This window comes from Notolepis coatsorum, assembly GCF_963971535.1.
Source record: "Notolepis coatsorum genome assembly, chromosome: 1".
Classification (NCBI taxonomy): Eukaryota; Metazoa; Chordata; class Actinopteri; order Aulopiformes; family Paralepididae; genus Notolepis; species Notolepis coatsorum.
The window spans coordinates 186,551,251-186,572,157 of NC_140165.1; the positions used below are offsets into that span (position 1 = coordinate 186,551,251).

At 44.1% G+C, this 20,907-nt stretch overlaps 1 protein-coding gene across 1 annotated transcript in view; it reads left to right on the forward strand.

The window, feature by feature from the left end:
* Nucleotides 1-1,552: 1,552 nt before the first annotated feature.
* The window catches only part of arap1 (ArfGAP with RhoGAP domain, ankyrin repeat and PH domain 1), a 283,086-nt gene continuing 263,731 nt past the window's right edge, over nucleotides 1,553-20,907 (forward strand). Inside the window, 1 exon segment of the mRNA XM_084308436.1 lies at nucleotides 1,553-3,215. Coding sequence (XP_084164562.1) covers nucleotides 1,564-3,215 — 1,652 coding nt within the window. The 5' untranslated portion in view covers nucleotides 1,553-1,563.

Below are 20,907 nucleotides of genomic sequence, written 5' to 3' on the forward strand. Positions count from 1 at the left end.
ATCATACTAGAGAATTTTGCTTCAGCTCTAGCGTCCAGAAGCCTTCTGTGAACTAGGAATTCGCTTCTGGTCTTATGTAATATTAGGCTTGTACCATAGAACACACAATAATGGTCAGAAATTGGAATTTGTTTTACTGATATATTCTCAATGTTTAGCCCTGTTGTTATTAGTAGGTCCAGAGTGTTGCCATGTTGGTGGGTGGCCTCGTGAACATGTTGCATCAGTCCAAAACTGTCCAGTAGGTTCAGAAACTCACAACCCCTGGGGTCATCCTTTTTGTTGATATGAATATTTAGATCTCCATTAAGAATGATTCTATCATACCTGGTAATGCAGATCGATATGAGTTCTGAAAATTCCTGTATGAAGAGTGGCGAGTACCTTGGTGGTCGATACAATGTCACACATATTACTGGCATTTCTGTTTTCAATACAATAGCAAGGTATTCAAATGATAAAAATGTTCCCAGGTCAATATCATTGCACACAAATTGAGTGGAGATGATTGCTGCTATTCCTCCTCCCCTCCCACTCTGTCTGTTTGATTGATAGAATTTAAAATTGGAAGGGCAGGTCTCAATCAGTGTTGCTACACCAGTGATATTGTCTAACCATGTCTCTACTAAAAACATACAATGTACACCATGTTTTACTATGAGTTCATTTATCAGAAATGATTTTTGTTTCAGCGCTCTAACGTTGAACAGTGCTAGTTTTAGCTGTACGGGTTCTGTAGTGGGGTGTGAGATAGTCTGTGGTTGAACACTGATATTGATAAGGTTAGATTTACATATGGGACGTGATAATGAGTAATTGATTAGTCTTTTGGTGATCAGAATCGGGATGACACTCAACGTGTTTTTTTGTAGTTTAGGCTGCTTCTGTATATAGTCTACAGAGCTAGATATGGTTGGTTGTCAGGCCAGTGATGCTATACTTTGTATGACGTTATGTATTAGCACATTTACCCCTGATATGTTTGGATGCTACTATGACCTATACTACTATGTACTGTACTATTCTACTATGTCTACACTACTATCTACTATGCTACTATGTCTATACTACTAAGTATCTACTATGTATGTACTATGCTACTATGTATATACTACTACCTACTATGCAAATATTTCTATACTACTATTACTACTAAGGCAACTAAGCCTATACTACTACCTACTATGCTAATAGTCTATACTACTATGCACTCAAGGTCAGCACTGCTAGATGAACAATATCACTGACCCTTAGCTGCCAGAGATGTACTCTTCTGCTGACTTGTTCACAATTTGTAAGTTTCTTTCGATAAAAGCGTGAGCTAAATGACTAAATGACTAAATGAGTAAATGATTAAATTACTAAATTTCTAAATGAGTAAATGTAAATGGGCTTCAGGAGATAACTTTTTCTGATCCATATTTCTCTTCTCTCCTTCCACAGCCTGTGAGAGGCATGATCTGAAACCTCTGGATACACACACATCTCATCATTCAACACACACACACACACACACACACGCACACGCACACACACACAAAAAAGCTTGTACAGACAGCAGGGATGTCGGAGTGGGAGGCGTACCTGCCGGTGTGGGACTGGTTATGCGTTCTCCGGCTAGAACAGTATTCCCAGGCCTTCCAGGATGCAGGCTTGGGAACGTTCTGGGAATGTCAGAATCTGACTGTGGATCAACTGGAAAAGATGGGAATCACTCTGGCGGGTCACCAGAGACGTATCCTGGCTTGCCTCCAAAAAACACATACTGACACACACACACACACTGACAAACACCTCGATACACACTTTAATACACACACTGACACACACCCTGACACACACCCTGAGCCAGCGGAGAGAAAGAACAGAGAGGGAGGGAAAGATTGCCCTGGAAGGAGAGAGAGACCGGTGCCACAGCCTCCTAGTGAGAGAGAGATACCTGTGCCACAGCCTCCTAGTGAGAGAGAGAGACCCATGCCACAGCCTCCTTGTGAGAGAGAGAGACCCATGCCACAGCCTCCTTGTGAGAGAGAGAGACCCATGCCACAGCCTCCTAGTGAGAGAGAGATACCTGTGTCACAGCCTCCTAGTGAGAGAGAGAGACCCATGCCACAGCCTCCTAGTGAGAGAGAGAGACCCATGCCACAGCCTCCTAGTGAGAGAGAGATACCTGTGTCACAGCCTCCTAGTGAGAGAGAGAGACCCATGCCACAGCCTCCTAGTGAGACAGAGATACCTGTGTCACAGCCTCCTAGGGAGAGAGAGAGACCTGTGCCACAGCCTCCTAGTGAGAGAGAGAGACCTGTGTCACAGCCTCCTAGGGAGAGAGAGAGACCTGTGCCACAGCCTCCTAGTGAGAGAGAGAGACCCATGCCACAGCCTCCTAGTGAGAGAGAGAGACCTGTGCCCAGGGAACGAGAGGGAAGAGGGCCAGACGGACAGAGAGAACGCCCCGCGGTGAGAGAGAGAGAGGGTGATGATGGAGAGAGAGAAAAAGAGATGGACAGAGAGGGAGAGCATCCTATGCCAGTCCCCAGTGAGAGACCCAGGTCCAGGTTGAAGGAGAGAAGCCGAGGAGAAGAAGGAGACGAGAGGGACAGAGGGACAGACGGAGAGAGACCAGTGCCAAAAGAGAGGACAAAGTATCGCTCCTGCGCTCCGCCTGTGGATTTAAATGAGGCGTCTGAGGCCCCGTTCCCACCTATACCCCCCCGCTGCATGCCCAACTGTCCCCCCCAGCGCTTCACCCCCGTCAACACCCCTGCCTCCACAACCTCCGCCCACTACGCCGCCCAGATAGCACCAACCGTCTCCAGTGGCAGCCTAGACGCCGACCCCACCTGGAGACACCCCCCCCCACGTACACCGACATACCTTCCCCCTCCCCTCTCCCCCTCCCGCAGATCATGCCCCCCGGAGACGCTGGCCCTCCTCCCCTCTGTCCAGGAGAGAAAGAATCCCTCCTCTGTCTCTCCTACCCTCTCCTCCTCTCTCTCCACCTCATCCTCTCTCTCCACCTCCTCTTCTCTCTCCACCTCCTCTCTCTCCACCTTCTCCTCTCTCTCCTCCTCTTCGTCTTGCTCCGCTGTGGAGTCCAGTGCAGACAGGGACACAGCCCCCCCTCTTCCTCCCAAAGTGGGGGCGGGACATAAAGCCCCTCCACCAATCCCACGGCGCAATCCTTTGCAAGCTCCCGGGACCCCGCCATGTCAGAGGTAAACGTGGGATTTTATTGGTTGTTGATGCTGTCAGTTATGTTAGTGTCATTTACTAGAGAGAGAGAGAGAGAGAGAGAGAGAGGGGTTCAGCTCAACTGAGTTATATTCATGTGTTATTATTATTATAGTAATTTTTTTAACATTATCTAGACTCGGATATATATGATCTATGATTACATTCGGATACTCAATAAAGATAATACAAATGTAATTAAATTGAAATTGAGAAAAAGCTGACTAAAGACCAATGCATAACTGATGCCTTCCGAAATAGCAAAGTTGAAATATCCAAATAGTCCTAAATCACTCGGTTTAGCCTATTGATCAAATTACAATGTAAATAATAACTTTGCTTGTGCAAGGTCATCTCTATCGCTGGAGCGTGTGCCTTGAGAGAGACAGGAGAGAGACAGGAGAGAGATGGGAGAGAGAGATAAGAGAGATAAGAGAGAGACAGGAGAGAGACAGGAGAGAGACAGGAGAGAGATGGGAGAGAGAGACAGGAGAGAGACGGGAGAGAGATAAGAGAGAGACACGAGAGAGAGACGGGAGAGAGACGGGAGAGATAAGAGAGAGACAGGAGAGAGATAAGAGAGAGATGGGAGAGAGAGACAGCGGAGAGAAACAGGAGAGAGAGACTGAAGAGAGAGACGGGAGATAAAGACGAGAGAGAGACGGGAGAGAGCGACAGGATAGAAACAAATCAAGCTTCCCTATGACTTGCAGAAAGAGGATTGTTGAAATCAGTTTTGGATTATAGTGTCGTTTATAGAAATGCTGCCATGTCCACTCTTTTACCCCCAAACACTCTCTGTCATGCTCTTAGATTCATTACTGGTAATAGTTATGGCACTCATCATTGCATCCTGTATGATAAGGTGACATGGTCTTCTCTATCAGAGAGGTGAAATAGGTATTGGTATCTGTTCATCTTTAAGGCCATTGATGGTCAATTGCCATCATACTGTATATGACAATGATGCTAGATTGGAATTATGGACCTTATCTGACCCACTCAAACGATTGTCTTACACTTAAGGTCCCACGAGTACAGTCTAGGGCAGGGGTCAGCAACCTTTACTATCAAAAGAGCCATTTCCCCCCCCCCTCCCACCAAATTAAATTCCTCTGGAGCAGCAAAACCAATTTACCCTTCAAATGAAGATAACAGTGTATAACATTTTATATATAGTTAACCCCAAGCATACCCCACATTTAGCATAAAACGCCTGACAATTGCATACCCAAAGTATTTAGCGATTTATTATACTTTATACTTATAGCACATAGTTTTTTTGCATTCATGGAATTATAAAGCAACAAAAAGAAGAAAATTTACCTTTTTATTGCTGTTTTTACCTGTTATAACAAAGGAAAACCTCAAACTCTTATGACGAGGAGAAAAAATACTGGCTGTGTGTAGACCTATTTTTAAATAAAACACAAGAGGAGACGAAACACGTGGCGGCTACATGGCGTAGTGGGCAAGGCGCTCGCCACGAATGACGGAGACGCTGGGCTTGCCTGTTCGAGCCCAGCGCTCCATATTGCTTTCAGTTTAGCTGGTCGTTCATACTAATACACATTGGCCGTATTAGGGGGTGGGAAACTGATGGGTGGGGATCGGGCGTTGTGGACAGCGACTCCTACAGGTCGGTTGGTGCGCCTGCGCAGTAGAATCAGGAAGTGTCGGGGGCAGCGTGAGCCTCCCACGCGTTACTCCTCACCACTGAGAGATCGAGCTGCGCAGGTGAAAAGATGCGACTGCTGTTACCTCAAGTACCGGAGGGGACTTGTGCTATGTATGACTTAGTCCACATTGCAGCCGGCTTGTGGGAGGCAAGAAACAGCGTTCGTGACAGGGGAGGGTTGAATTGGATAATACGAAATTGGGATGGGAGAAAATATAGAAAAATGGGAGAAAAAAGTGGATAAAAAAAAAGAGGAGACAAAACACTGGTGTCTGTAGACCTACTTTGAAATAAAACCCTGAACTATGCAGCTCTATTTGAGTCCTTCCCTTATTTGTGGAAAATCTATAAAATAAAAAGTAAATTTCTCACCACATATCAGGCATACAGGTAAGCCTGCATCGTTAGTCGTGAAAGCAAATTAATCTGTCTACGCTGAATTAAACCCTCTATTTTCCTCAGACTTTCCTTTTTTTGGATTTATCAATAGTTAGTTTACTGGGGTGTCGGAAACTCAAGATTAGCCACTTGCAGACGGCAGGGAGAGGCGCGGGGTGTGACTTACTGTATATTTTAGTTGATGAAATATTTTTTCATTTCAGTGTCACAGTATGACATTGATCTCCAAAATAAGAGATAGGAAAAAAAATAAACATAATTTTTTTTTATCAGGGAGCCGCAGCTGATTGGCTAAAGAGCCGCAGGTTGCCGACCCCTGGTCTAGGGGGAGACAGTGGCTCAGGAGGTAGAGCAGTCGTCTGGTAATCCGGAGGTTCCCGGTTCGATTCCCGCTCCTCCCAGGCAGCTTGTCGAAGTGTCCTTGAGCAAGACACTTAAGTTAACCCCTAATTGCTCCCGATGAGCAGGTTGGCACCTTGCACGGTTGCCTCTGCCTTCGGTGTGTGAATGTGTGAGTGAACGGGTTAAATGTGAGGAACAAATTGTAAAGCGCTTTGGATAAAAGCGCTATATAAATGCAGCCATTTACCATTTACAGTTGAACTTGGTATGTCTGCATTTTGTTTTGATGCAGCAGCTTCCTGGAATGATCTTCATTGTTCAACTGTTTTTAAGTTGATCTCCCTTTTTTTTTTTTTGTTATTTATGAAAATGCACCCCCCCCCCCTTTTTAATATGTATTCTGAACTGTTTAAACTTGTAATCTTGGGGCAGCGGTGGCCTAATGGTTAGAGAAGCATGTTTTGTGAATGGAAGGTTGCTGGTGGTCAACAGTGTCAGACTGTGGTTGTACTGGGCAGCTCCTAGTGGGTCAACAGTATCAGGCTGTGGTTGTACTGGGTAGCTCCTAGTGGTCAACAGTATCAGGCTGTGGTTGTACTGGGCAGCTCCTAGTGGTCAACAGTGTCAGACTGTGGTTGTACTGGGAAGCTCCTAGTGGTCAACAGTATCAGGCTGTGGTTGTACTGGGCAGCTCCTAGTGGTAAACAGTGTCAGGCTGTGGTTGTACTGGGCAGCTCCTAGTGTCAACAGTGTCAGACTGTGGTTGTACTGGGCAGCAGCTCCTAGTGGTCAACAGTGTCAGGCTGTGGTTGTACTGGGCAGCAGCTCCTAGTGGTCAACAGTGTCAGACTGTGATTGTACTGGGCAGCATCTCCTAGTGGTCAACAGTGTCAGGCTGTGGTTGTACTGGGCAGCAGCTCCTAGTGGTCAACAGTGTCAGGCTGTGGTTGTACTGGGCAGCTCCTACTGGGCAGCTCCTAGTGGTCAACGTGTCAGACTGTAGTTGTACTGGGCAGCTCCTAGTGGTCAACAGTGTCAGACTGTGATTGTACTGGGCTGCTCCTAGTGGTCAACAGTGTCAGACTGTGATTGTACTGGGCAGCATCTCCTAGGGGTCAACAGTGTCGGACTGTGGTTGTACTGGGCAGCTCCTAGTGGTCAACAGTGTCAGACTGTGGTTGTACTGGGCAGCATCTCCTAGGAGTCAACAGTGTCAGACTGTGGTTGTACTGGGCAGCTCCTAGTGGTCAACAGTGTCAGACTGTGTCGGGGAGGAGGGGTGGTAGAGGAGGGGAGAGGAGAAGTGAGCTAATGTTAATTTGTTAGGTCTCACATGGAACAAAACAGTCATCTCCTCATGTGGTACAACTTAGGTACACTCTTCTCCCAAAGCCTTCCACTGTACATTGGAGGTGGTTGGGTGGGGGGTGGGTGGGGGACACTGTACACTGTACATTGGAATATTGACAAAGCCATACTTGGTCATTTACTGTACATTGGAGAGGGTTGGGTTAGGACATTTGCAGGGGCCAGTTTCGAATTGCAGTCGCCCATAGGTGTTCTTTGAGAGTGTTTTTGAAAGTGGGTAGTGATTCACATTCAGCTTTGGGTAGGGCGTTCCACATTGATGTGGCATAATTGCGAAACGTGTTTAGTCCCTTGTTTGAGCCAAATCTGGGTTTAACATGATTTGTGGAGCTCCCTCTGGTGTTGTGATCGTGGTATTCACTGACCTTTGGGAAGTATTTTGACATGTACATGGGTACCTTGGTCGTGTAGTGTATCTTGTAGACCAGGCCCATTGCAAGTTGCTGTACTCTGTCGTCTACTCTAAGCCATCCTAGGGCCTAACAAAAATAATGGTTTGTTTCCGGTTGCCGACCGACCCTGCCGATTTAGGTGCGACCCATATATATATTTTATGAGTTTTAAAAAATATATATATAATTTTTTTGTTTTTATAAATAAAGTTTCATAGAAATCTTAGTCAAACCTTTAGTATTATGGATATTAAACATGCTGGCAGAGTACATGCATCCATGTTGTTGTGAACATTTTAATTAAATAAAGAAATTCCCTATCCATAGTCGCTGTGGGAAAGAATAAAATAAAAAAATAAAATAAATTCCCTACCTACCCATGGCCTAACTGACAACCAACAGGAAACAAACAATTTTTTTTTTTATGCCTAGGTTGTCAAAGTGGGCAGGGGTGAGGTGGGTTCTAGGAGTCAGGTCTAGCAGTAGTCTGACCAGTTTGTTTTGAGATGTTTGTAATTTTGTTTTTAGTGCCTTTGAGGTGCTTTGGTACCATGAGGTGCAAGCATAGTCGTAGTACCCTTGAATGAGTGCTCCTGCCAGAGTCTTCACGGTATTCTTGTTTACCAGAGAGGAGATCCGGTACAAGAATCGAGTTCGTTGGTTGACTTTTTTTTATTACATTGGATGCCATTTTGTCACAGGAAAGATTAGCCTCTAGGATGGAACCCACATAGGTAATTTCATCTTTCCTTGTGACAATATTGTCACCCACTGTAACTGAGAAGCTGTCGGTCTTGCTGAGTTTGTTATTTGATCCGAAGAGAATGGACTGTGTTTTGCCCATGTGTAATGATAGTTTGTTATCAGCAAGCCAGGTGCAGATTCTGCCGAGTTCTGATGAGATGAGGGTTTTTTCAACCTGTAACTTGTTCTTGTCAGAAACCAGCAGGGCTGAGTCGTCCGCAAACAGGAACAAGTTGCAGTCACAAGCTGACGACATGTCATTTGCATAAATTAGGAACAGTAGCGGTCCTAGTATGCTTCCTTGTGGAACACCACAGCTCACTGGGAGGGGGGGGGATAGGGTACCGTTTACCTCCACCATCTGTTCTCTCCCCTCCAGGTAGGATTGTATCCAGCTCACTGATTGACAAGCTGAAAGCAATTGGTTTTGATAGTCTATCAGAATGGTGTGATTGACAGTGTCGAAGGCCTTTTGTAGGTCCAGCATGACCATGCCGCAGTATTTGCCCGCGTCCACCTCTTGTTTGATGTGGTCATTCAAATAGAGAAGGCATGTGTCAGTGGAGTGGGATGTTCTGAAGCCAGATTGGAATTCCTAGATTAGATTTATTTCCGCGAGGTACTTTTTGACCTGTTCGTATACTATTTTTTCCATGACTTTCGGTGGAGGTAAGGATAGAAACAGGGCGGTAGTTGCCTGGGTCTAATTTGCTGCCCTTTTTGTGCAGGGGTGTTACTCTTGCAATTTTGAAGTCCTTGGGGACGTGTCCCTGTTTTATGGAGAGGTTTATTATGTGTGTGATGACTGGGGTGATGGCGGCTGCTGAGTCTCTGAGGAATTTGGAGGGGATGTTGTCATGGCCAGTGGCCTTGTTCGGTTGGAGGGCGCTCAGTTTCTTTGAGTACCTCATCTGTTGTTACCATTTCCAGTTTGAAGTCGTCTTTGTGGACCCCTAGGTTCTTGTAGTATGCTACTATGTGTTCTACCCCATAATGCCCTGAGTGGGAGGGTAGTTTGTTTACCAGTGTTGTGGCTATGTTTGTGAAGAAAGTGTTTAAGTAATTGGCTACATCCAGCTTGTCTGTGATGAGCGTGTTGTCCGTCTTTATGTTTGTTTGAGAATCTGGTTTTAAGTTTTTTACTGCAGCCTAGTTGATTATTGAGTCATTTCCAAAGTTCACGTGGTTTGTTTTTGTTTTCCTCAGTTTTGTCATTGATGACATTTCTTTTAGCAGTTTTGATCATGGAGTTTATGTCATTTCTTAGTCGGTTTCTTTCTAGTTTGAGTTCAGTCACGTGGGCTTGGAGTTCACTGCTCGTGCTTTTGGTAAGCTTTGACTGACTTTTACTAAACTCAGAGCATTTTTTGTCTCTGGCTTTCATAGCGGTCAGTATTTCAGTGTGCATCCACGGCTCAGCGCGATTTTTTACCCTGGTGGTTCTTAGGGGGGCCATGTTGTTTAGTATTGTTGAAAATTTGGTTTTGAAGCCAAGCCATGTTTCTTCAACCAGTGTACCATTGAGTTCATCTGACCAGTCCAGGCTCTCCAGTTCAAGGTTAAAGGCCTCGCTAGAGTAGGTTTTGAGGTCTCTAGATGTGACTGTTTTGTGACAGCCAGCCTTTTGCTTTAGCTTTTTGCGGGTACAGAATATCATATAATGATCACTTAACCCGCATGCTATAACCCCTTTATTGGAGATCTTGGACTTGTCAGAGGTCAGGATGAGGTCAATGGTAGTCTGAGTTGATTCACATACCCTTGTGGGTTGGGTGATTAGCTGGCTGAGGCCGTGTAGATCACAAAACCTACTGAAGGCCTTGAAGATGGGTGCTGCTTTACGTAGCATATCCGTGTTCCAGTCCCCAATAAGATCTTTTTCTACGCCCTCCACCCCGGCTAAACACCCATCAAGTGTGTCATAGAAGCCACTCTGTTCTGGCGGTCTATAGATTGTGCCTACTAGTACTGATTTCGCCCCTTTCAAATAAGATTTCAATCTAAACAGTTTCAAGCCAGTGAAGGGACTTGAGGACGGGTGTGATGTGGTGGTATTTCCACACTCTCATCAGGATCCTAGCAGCTCTATTCTGAATGTATTGTAGCTTTTGGATGTTCTTGCTAGGGATTCTGATGAGAAGTGCGTTGCAATAATCCAGCCTGGAGGAGACAAAGGTGTGGACAAGCTTTTCGGCGTCGGACAGAGTGTGGGGTGAAGTTTGGCGATCCGATGTTCCTAAGGTGGTAGAAGGAGTTTTTGTACAGTTGTTTGATGTCAGTTTTATGCCTCAAATGTCAGGTGAGGGTCCATTTTAACCCCTAGGTTGGTGACTGTTGGTGAGAGGGTGATGTCCTGGCTGGAAAAGTTGATGGTGGTGATGGTGGATGAGCGGACCTGCTGTGGGGTGCCAACGAGAATGGCTTCAGTTTTGGAGCTGTTTAATTGCAGGAAGTTGTGCTGCACCCACACCTTTGTCTCCTCCAGGCAGGTGGTCAGAGTGGATGATGGCAGGACTGTAGATGGGGTAGGGGTTTATCTTGAGGTAGATTGGGATGTCATCAGGGGCTGAGGGTGGGGCTGAGGACTGATCCTTGAGGGACACCACAGGTGACATGGTGGGTATCCGACCTTGCCTCTCCCAAGGAGACATACTCCGTTCTCCCGGTGAGGTACGATCTGAACCAGCCAAGGGCAGAGTCTGAGAGTCCGATGGTGGAGAGAAGATGGTGGAGGAGGATGTCATGGTCGACGGTGTCGAAAGCTTCAGTGAGATCAAGGAGGATGAGGAGCGATCTTCCTCCTCCTCTTCCTCCTTACAGCTGGACATGTGTTCTTCTTTCCAGACAGTCATGTTAGTGAAATACAGACAAACAATATAGGAGGATCTTCATCAGACACTAAAGGTATATTCTCCTGTACAGGTGCAGAACGTACTAAACACATCAGCTGTCTCCTCTAGTCAGAACAGAATCTATAATACTATAGTTTAGTATGGATCACATGCATCTATAATACTATAGTTTGATATGGATCAGATATATAATACTATAGTTTAATTTGGATCAGATGTACAATACTATAGTTTAGTATGGATCACATCTATAATACTATAGTTTGATATGGATCAGATATATAATACTATAGTTTAATATGCATCACTTCTATAATACTATAGTTTAGTATGGATCACATCTATAATACTATAGTTTGATATGGATCAGATATATAATACTATAGTTTAATTTGGATCAGATGTACAATACTATAGTTTAACAACCCTTTATCTGCCAGGGATTATTCTGATCTTAATCCCCTCTCTGCCACCACTGTAAGTCTATGGAGATGTTCCCCTTCTTTGCAGGGCTATAACTTTTTAAATTGTATTGCTAAATTGACATTACTATGGCCCATTCAACGTCAAGTATCTATCGTTTAGGATGTAGCAACGTTCTACTTTTTCATTCACAGATTCATACTAAAATACGGTCTAAAGTATAAATATGTTTTTATCGTTTTCTGCAGCATTCCATAGAACGTGAGTTATAGCCATAAATACATATATTAGATCATCAAATGTAGTTTGATACCGATTGAGGCCAGATACAAAATTTCAACTGTACGTGGTCCTAGACGTTATGATTTATCATCTGCTGGTGCCCGGAGTGGGGGGGGGGTTTATAAGTCCGTGGCCGACGTTAAATCATTTATATAGTATGGGTGATACATAGATCAGAGCAGTTTGTATGGACAATAATAATCAAACACGCTGAAACTCACCGCAGCTTCCTCGTAGCGATGGGGGATGCTACTGGAGCAAAAAGATCGTTATTATGGGATGTCGATCTTGTTAGTCCAGTTCCAGGTTGTATAATACCGTACTTTTCGGACTATAAGCCGCGGCTTTTTTCCCCATTTTTCGACCCTGCGGCTTATATAACGGTGCGGCTTATATGTGGACAAAACCCGAAAATCGAAATATTGCTTTTTTTACTGCATTGAAATGTTATTTATCTGTTTCCTTATTTGCTAAACTTAATACAACTTGTAAATGAGTTAATGTTATTTGTCCGACAGTATTGTGTCCCAATGGGAGTCATTCTCTGTAGAGGTGGGAACTTAAAGCTCAATATAAGAACGGCCATGCACCACCACTCACAGAATCGAGAAAGAGCAATCAATCTGTCAATCTTTTCCGTGTCCGGGCCGGGTGAGGTTTCCCGTGTTGAGTCAAATTAAGCCGCAGGCTCCACTCCTTACATATGGTAATTAAACATTAAAACACATGCGGTTTATAGTCGAGTGCGACTTATATATGTACATGTATATATTCCCTCCCCGCCGTATGTATATTTCCCTCCCACCCACCCACCCCCTCCTAATGTACAGTCCCCTCCCCATCATATGTATATACTCTGTCAGGATCTAAGGGTAACAGTACTGTATATTTGAATACCGTTATGTCACAAATGTATCAGTACTAAATACCTATATGTCCCTATGCCATAAATGTCATGTATGTTGTGTATGTCATAAATGTCTATATGAATTGAAAATGGGGGACCCTGATGGAAACAAGACAAACGTCTTTCTCAGGTCTGCATCCCCTTAACAATTGTATGTATTGAGCCGTACTGTATTGTACCCATTCTGCAATCTGTTAAATAAAGTTTTCATTCATTCATTCATACACATCATTCAATTTAGCTGCTGCGGCTTATAGTCAGGTGCAGCTTATAGTGCGAAAAGTACGGTACTATATACGTCCAAATCATGTTGTTTATCGAGTTATTGGCAACGGATCGCTATCCAGTGTATCAAGCTGGAGGTGGCCGGACGAAATATGGGTGAGCACCACTTCCGGCCACTCACTTCCGGATTGGCACCTCGCCGATCGGCCACCAGATGGCGGTCTTGCACCGTTGGAGAGTTGAGAGGAGCTCTACAGCACCCGTCAAGTCTCCGTGGGTGAAATATGATTGCCATGACAGATTTTTGAAATATTGATCTCAAAGACGCTGTACGACGTCATTGGCAGATTACGCATGGCGAGGAATGACGTCTAAACACGTCATTGGCGATTAAAGGGTTAATATGGATCACATCTATAATTCTATAGATTAATATGGATCAAATCTATAATACTATAGTTTAATATGGATCAAATCTATAATACTATAGTTTAATATGGATCAGATGTATAATACTATAGTTTAATATGGATCAAATCTATAATACTATAGATTAATATGGATCAAATCTATAATACTATAGTTTAATAGAGATCAAATCTATAATACTATAGTTTAATGTGGATCGAATCTATATCTATAATACGTTTAATATGGATCTATTTATTTTTTGGAGCATGCTACCAAAATGTACTTTGAGGTAGCAGTCAATCAAGCAGTTGTTATGGTGAATTACATCTAAAGTTTCTAAACAGGGTGAGGTAACAAGGTCTGCTTGTGTCAATTTCAACTGTTTGGAATCTGTTGTCCTTTCAATGCCCTTTCAAACGTTTTCCAAAATGATTTGTTTGGAAAACCTTTTGGTTGGAAGGAAACTTATCTGTCAGTGGGTAGTGCTGCCATCTTGTGGAATAAATGGTGAAATGCAGCCCCAGTGCAGTTGTGAGTCTTGGCTAAACAGGCAGCCTGTATCTGTTCCGCAACCGTTCCTATTTCCGGGGTACACACCATTCATCCCAGGTGTCAGGCTCCTCATTCACTTCCATTGATTTTGGGAACCAAGTCTAAATATTATACTTCAGAAGTATAAACAAACTACTACTGTGCAGATTTCTAAATGGTAGCACTCTGAAGGCCTGAGGCAGTGTGACTAAATGGTAGCACTCTGAAGGCCTGAGGCAGTGTGACTAAATGGTAGCACTCTGAAGGCCTGAGGCAGTGTGACTAAATGATAGCACTCTGAAGGCCTGAGGCAGTGTGACTAAATGGTAGCACTCTGAAGGCCTGAGGCAGTGTGACTAAATGGTGGCACTCTGAAGGCCTGAGGCTGGAGTTACACCTACAGTAGGGTGTTTTCGTTTCATTTTCAAGATGAATTTAGCTTTCCAGAGCGCAACGTAAAAACAGCCGAGTTAGACATTCGTTTTGCAACCTGAGCACTTTCGTTTAGTCAGAACGAGGCTTGGTCAGACCGCAACGGATCACGTCTCGAATTCAGCACTGAGCATGCGCAGGGAGGTAGTTACTCTCCCTCGTCCCCGCTGTCGTCCACACTCGGAACTAGGCAAAATCTGCATATGGCTCGCCGACAACAAACTATCATTACACATGGGCAAAACAGAGTCCATTCTCTTCGGTTCAAATAACAAGCAAATAACTCAGCAAGACCGACGGCTTCTCAGTTACAGTGGGTGACAATATTGTCACAAGGAAAGATGAAATTACCTACCTGGGTTCCATCCTAGAGGCTAATCTTTCCTGTGACAAAATGGCATCCAATGTAATAAAAAAAGTCAATCAACAAACTCGATTCTTGTACCGGATCTCCTCCCTGGTAAACAAGAATACCCTGAAGACTATGGCAGGAGCACTCATTCAAGGGTACTACGACTATGCTTGCACCTCATGGTACCAAAGCACCTCAAAGGCACTAAAAACCAAATTACAAACATCTCAAAACAAACTAGTCGGACTACTGCTTGACCTGACTCCTAGAACCCACCTCACCCCTGCACACTTTGCCAACCTAGGATGGCTTAGAGTAGACGACAGAGTACAGCAACTTGCAATGGGCCTGGTCTACAAGATACACTACACGACCAAGGTACCCATGTACATGTCAAAATACTTCCCAAAGGTCAGTGAATACCACGATCACAACACCAGAGGGAGCTCCACAAATCATGTAAAACCCAGATTCGGCTCAAACAAGGGACTAAACACGTTTCGCAATTATGCCACAACAATGTGGAACACCCTACCCAAAGCTGTAAAGGAATGTGAATCACTACCCACCTTCAAAAACACTCTCAAAGAACACCTACGGGAGACTGCAATTCAAAACTGGCCCCTACAAATGTCCTAACCCAGTTGTACAATAAAGACCAAGCATGGCTTTGTCAGTATTCCAATGTACCCAACCCCCCCCCCCCCCCCACCTCCAATGTACAGCCCCACCCAACCCCACCCAACCTCCTCCAATGTACAGTTTCTATGTCAAATGTAGGTCAGACTGGGCTGGGCGATATGACGATATTATATAAATATCGGGTACAGTTCATTAACGATACACTTTTTTAACGTATTGTGGATATCGTGATGTTTTGCCCAAGAGGATTGTGTCGCGTCAATCTGGTCCACACCCGTTCAAACTTTTGAACAACGCCGCCCCCACACACACTACTGCATCAAAGTTACTAATTATTATTAACAAAGGCATTCGTTTTGTGGCATTAACGTTATATAGTTACACGTTCAATAACATTAGCGTATTTACCCAAACATAGCAATGTCCAATGACGACATAGATAGCAAGCGTTACTGTTCATATCTCAGCCCGTGCGGAGTTGTGCATGCCCATTCTGCGGTCTGTTAATAAAGTTTTCAATCAGACAGATGTATGGAAAGGCTTTTATTATAACATTCGTTGCAATAAAATCATTATGGCTTGTTTAGTCATGCTGCGGTGCGCTGGTAATCACTCGTCTGCCGCAGGGAGCTGTTGTTGTCGTTGAGCTGAGCTCAGCTCTCGTCAAAATCAATTGCGGAAGTAAAAAACGCATAGAGCTTGCCGATTGGTGCTAAGAACAGCAGGGCGGGTTCAATCGGTGTGACGTAATTGGCAGACTCTGCCGGCTGAATGATCGAATGAATGGAAACGTTATTAACGATTGCAGAATGGGTACAATACAGTACAGCTCAATACAACAGTGGACTGGGGGATGAAGACCAGAAAAAGACTTTCGGCTTTTTTACATAAGGGTCCTCCATTTTCAATTCATCAAAACATTTAGAGACATACAAATATACAGTAGTTTCATAAAAATGCTAAAATGCTATTTATTGATTGATTGATTGATTGATTTAAAACTTTATTAACATATTGCAGAATGGGTACAGTACAGCTCAATACATACAATTGTTAAGGGGATGCAGACCAGAGAAAGTCTTTCGTCTTGTTTACATCAGGGTCCCCCATTTTCAATTAATCATATTTCATATCTAAATCATATAATATCTCATTGCTAAATATATGCAATATATAATCTAATAATCCAATAATCTAAATCTAATATATAATATAAAAATGCTAAATGCATGGGTATTTTATTTAGTCTTTAATGTTAGCTTGCAAACTCAAATTGTCTTGGTAAGCCTCATAATGAATTGTTTGGGGAAAAAAAGAAAAACATCGTGATGTGTATCGTGTATCGCCGAAAGGTCAGAAAATATCGTGATATCATATTTAGGCCATATCGCCCAGCCCTAAGGTCAGTATTCCAATGTACAGTGTGTCGTCGTCCCCCTCCAATGTACAGCCCCACCCCACCTACCCAACCTCCCCCAATGCACTGTTTCTATGTCAAATGTATATACACTCTTTTTCTGGATTTTTTTTTTAGTATCACAAACAGTACTGTATTTGAAAATCTGGTATGTCATAAATGTATAGATGTAGCAGTACTGTCTATCTGTATGTCGTGTGTGTCATATGATGAATTGAAAATGGAGGACCCTGATGGAAACAAGACGAAAGTCTTTCTCTGGTCTGCATCCTCTTAACAATTGTATGTATTGAGCTGTACTGTACTGTACCCATTCTGCAATCTGTTAATAAACTTTTCAATCAATCAATCAAACTCAGCTGTGAGAGCTGGACCTGTGTAGTTTATGAATGGCCCCTTAGCGAGAGTGAGAGGGCCGCCCCTTCCTGCAATCAACGGCATAGCTGTCAGTGCAGGCAGCCAATCAGCGCAGTCGCCGACAGGCACCCTGCACGAGAGGCGCACTTTAGCTTCCAGCGCGAGGCGTGCGGGGCATGGGGGGCATGGCTGCTGCTCGGTGCTGCTCAAGGCAGGAGAGATGAGGCGCGCAGGGCATGGGGGCTGCTGCTCAGTGCTGGGAGAGATGAGGCATGGGGGGCATGGTTGCTGCTCGGTGCTGCTCGGGCTGGTGCTCGAGACAGACAGACAGACAGCCCAGACAGGAGGGATATACACGGTGCTGCGCGCGGGCTGTAGGTTACACTGCAGTCTGACAGTCTACTGCGCATGGGCGTTGAGCAAAAACGGCTCCGCGCAGATTACACGGCCACGTTGTCGGCGAGTATCCAAAACGAAAACACCTTTTCAGTGTTCCCGCTAGGGCAACGCGTTTTCCTGCCAAAACGGCATTTCTATGTAACAGGGACAGCAAACGTATTCATTTAGCAACAAAACAAAAACAAAAAAACGCCCAGTGTAACCTAGGCCTTTAAATGGTAGCACTCTGAGGCCTGAGGCAGTGTGACTAAATGGTAGCACTCTGAAGGCCTGAGGCAGTGTGACTAAATGGTAGCACTCTGAAGGCCTGAGGCAGTGTGACTAAATGGTAGCACTCGGCCTGAGGCAGTGTGACTAAATGGTAGCACTCTGAAGGCCTGAGGCAATGTGACTAAATGGTAGCACTCTGAAGGCCTGAGGCAGTGTGACTAAATGGTAGCTGTAACTGAGGGGTACAATTCCCTGACTGTATTGATAAGTATGGTATCATTAAACCACTACCGCTTTATGTACTTTAATTACTGGCCATACAGTACATGATATATAAATATGATGAACACTTCCCACAATGAATCGGTTCCACACAAAGTTGTAAGTAAGTATTTATTGCAGCAAAAGGTACATAATATACTTCTCTATTTTACTTTGGATGCGCTTATAAGGCAAAGGAATGTGCGTAGGCAAATCAATAATGAATGTCCATTCTCTGGTTACGCAGGAGGTAATTATACAACCTGAATCTTAGGGAATTATATCTATGGTACACTAGTAATATATAGCGGGAGATACTGGAAGGGTCCCCCCGGTTGTAAGCCAGCAGGGGTAGAGGATCTGTCGGTAGTAGAGAGTCTGGTCAACGATGACTAAGGAGACTCCAAGTACAGGAGACGGTGCAATAGTCTCTTGATCCACAGACGAATACAGCTGTTCTCCGTAGACTGTAGCTCCACAGTGAAGAAAGCTAGCCGGCCTCAGGCTCTCTGAGGCGCAGACTCGACGTGGCTCCTCACAGGGTAAATCCCACACGTGTAGGCGTCGGCGATTCTCCGCTCCATAAATCACAGGACCAAAACAAATATAATCCAGCCGCAAAGGGCTATGTAGTCGTCGGGTAGATTAATCCAGTGTACATGTCCACACGGTTCTCGTCTAGGTCTCCTCGGGTGAAAGCGCCATGAAAGCAGCCCAGCCTGGATAAGCACTCTAGCTGGTACGAGGAAGCGTTGGTGATGCTGGTCACTGTAGAACTTTAGCCGCACGATACACTATACACAAATAGACTATTACTGACTTAATAGAAATATGTCGCACTCGACGGTATAGCGCTAAAACTCTGACAATTCAGTTATTAATTCGCACGCGGTCTCAATGCTCTTATTTGGGGCCAAACAGGCCATACTTCACCGCACGGAGTATCGTGGGTGAGGCTTCAACTTATTGGGTAACTCTACTTCTGTATTCACTTGCGCCATATTTATATGCACGGCGAACAATCTAGTGCCAACCTCATTTCTGTCTCGTATCCCTGGGCAAGGCCGGGCATGTACAGACATGTCTTGACGGTGGCCTTGAACCTGACTCTGGAGGCATGGCCCTGGCGCCTGTGGACCGCTGTCCAATAGGAGAATGAAATATTATGGTCTGTACTAGGCTAAAGGGATATTCCGTGTATATGTACAAGGAATATACAAGGGATATCAAACGATATACAAATACTATGCAATATATATCAATCAATAAATATATATATTCGGTTTAATCTGATCCTTTGTAACAGTAGCACTTCCTACTAAATGGTAGGAAGTGTTCTTTTTTTCTTCCAGGCAGATGACACACACACAGAGTTAATGGCATTCACATATTTCCATTGTTTCTATTTCACATGCACGCTCATCCTGTGTGGCTAGCAGGTTAAATATAGCAGCTAGCTAGCGCTCCTCCCCTCCTCTTCCTCTATTGGTCAACTGGACCGTTTCCCTTCATTGCCTGGCTGTTTGATATACTGATATACTTTAAAGGGGAATACCGCCACATTTGACAGATTCACGCTCAAGTGGTATTGTGAGTCTTACAGTGATACATTTCCAGTTGTCTTCAAATGGAAGTCATGTTTTCCGTGTTCACAACGTTGAAAAACAAGTGGAAAACCTCAGTGACTTCAAGAGACATCAGCCAGTTGCCTACAGTAGCAACATTGTCTTCAACCCAATCATATCGTGTACTTGACCACAAACTCAAAGTCCCAATTGAAGGCAGCAATTAACCGGAAATGTTGGCATAGTTTTAGCGAAAATGCAATGTGAAGCATTGAGCATACGATTGGATAAGACTTGGATTATGCTACACAATGGATTTGTAAATGGATGTTTTGTTATAGTTTTGAATACCCATAAATTTCAATTCATAATAAAATCGGTAGCGTGTGTATTGAATGGGGAATTTACAACAGTGTGTGTGAATCCATGCAATATCTCGTAACCTATAGGACCGACCAGCCTATGCTTTTGTGTAGAATGTTACAGAGGGACAAGGATGGGCGTGTGGGAATATGTTTCACGTCAAGCAACCGGAAGTATTTTTGGGGAATTAATTTCCAGCATTCTCCATTGGCTTAGGTATAGTCTTTCTGTGGAGAGTTTATGGTATAACCTTTTAACGCCAGAGGGCGACGACACCGGCTTCAAATGCTGCTACTGAGACAAGGTGCTGTATACAAATGATAATTTTTGTGTGTTCCTTTAAGACTTCCTTTAAGAATAACAAAGCTTCTGAGTCAAGTATTTTGTGCATAATATTCAGTCCTACTCTTTCCTCTTGATGGTATAAATAGTAGCTATCATTGTGACGCAACAGAAAAGAGAGACGAGGAAATTAATATTGATTCAGCTCAAATCACTCCCTGCAATAATATGTTATTATTATGATATTCTAATGCTCTACTGTCTAATGTTAATCAGTCAGTGTTTTGTGGTGGTCTGTCTGATATTGTGGTCTGTCTGATATTGTGGTGGTCTGTATTATATTGTGGTGGTCTGTCTCATATTTTGGTGGTCTGTCTGATATTGTGGTGGTCTGTCTGTCTGATATTGTGGTGGTCTGTCTGTATTATATTGTGGTGGTCTGTCTGATATTGTGTGATCTGTGATATTGTGGTGGTCTGTATTATACTGTGGTGGTCTGTCTGATATTGTGGTCTGTCTGATATTGTGGTGGTCTATATTATATTGTGGTGGTCTGTGATATTGTGGTGGTCTGTCTGATATTGTGGTGGTCTGTGATATTGTGGTAGTCGGATATTGTGGTGGTCTGTCTGATATTGTGGTGGGTCTGTCTCATTGTGGTGGGTCTGTGATATTATTGTGGTCTGTCTGATATTGTGGTGGTCTATCTGTTATTGTAGTCTGTTATTGTGGTAGTCTGTCTGATATTGTGGTGGTCTGTCAGGTCTGATATTATGGTGGTCTCTCTGTCTGATATTGTGGTGGGTCTGTATGCTATTATGGTGGTCTGTCTGATAGTGTGG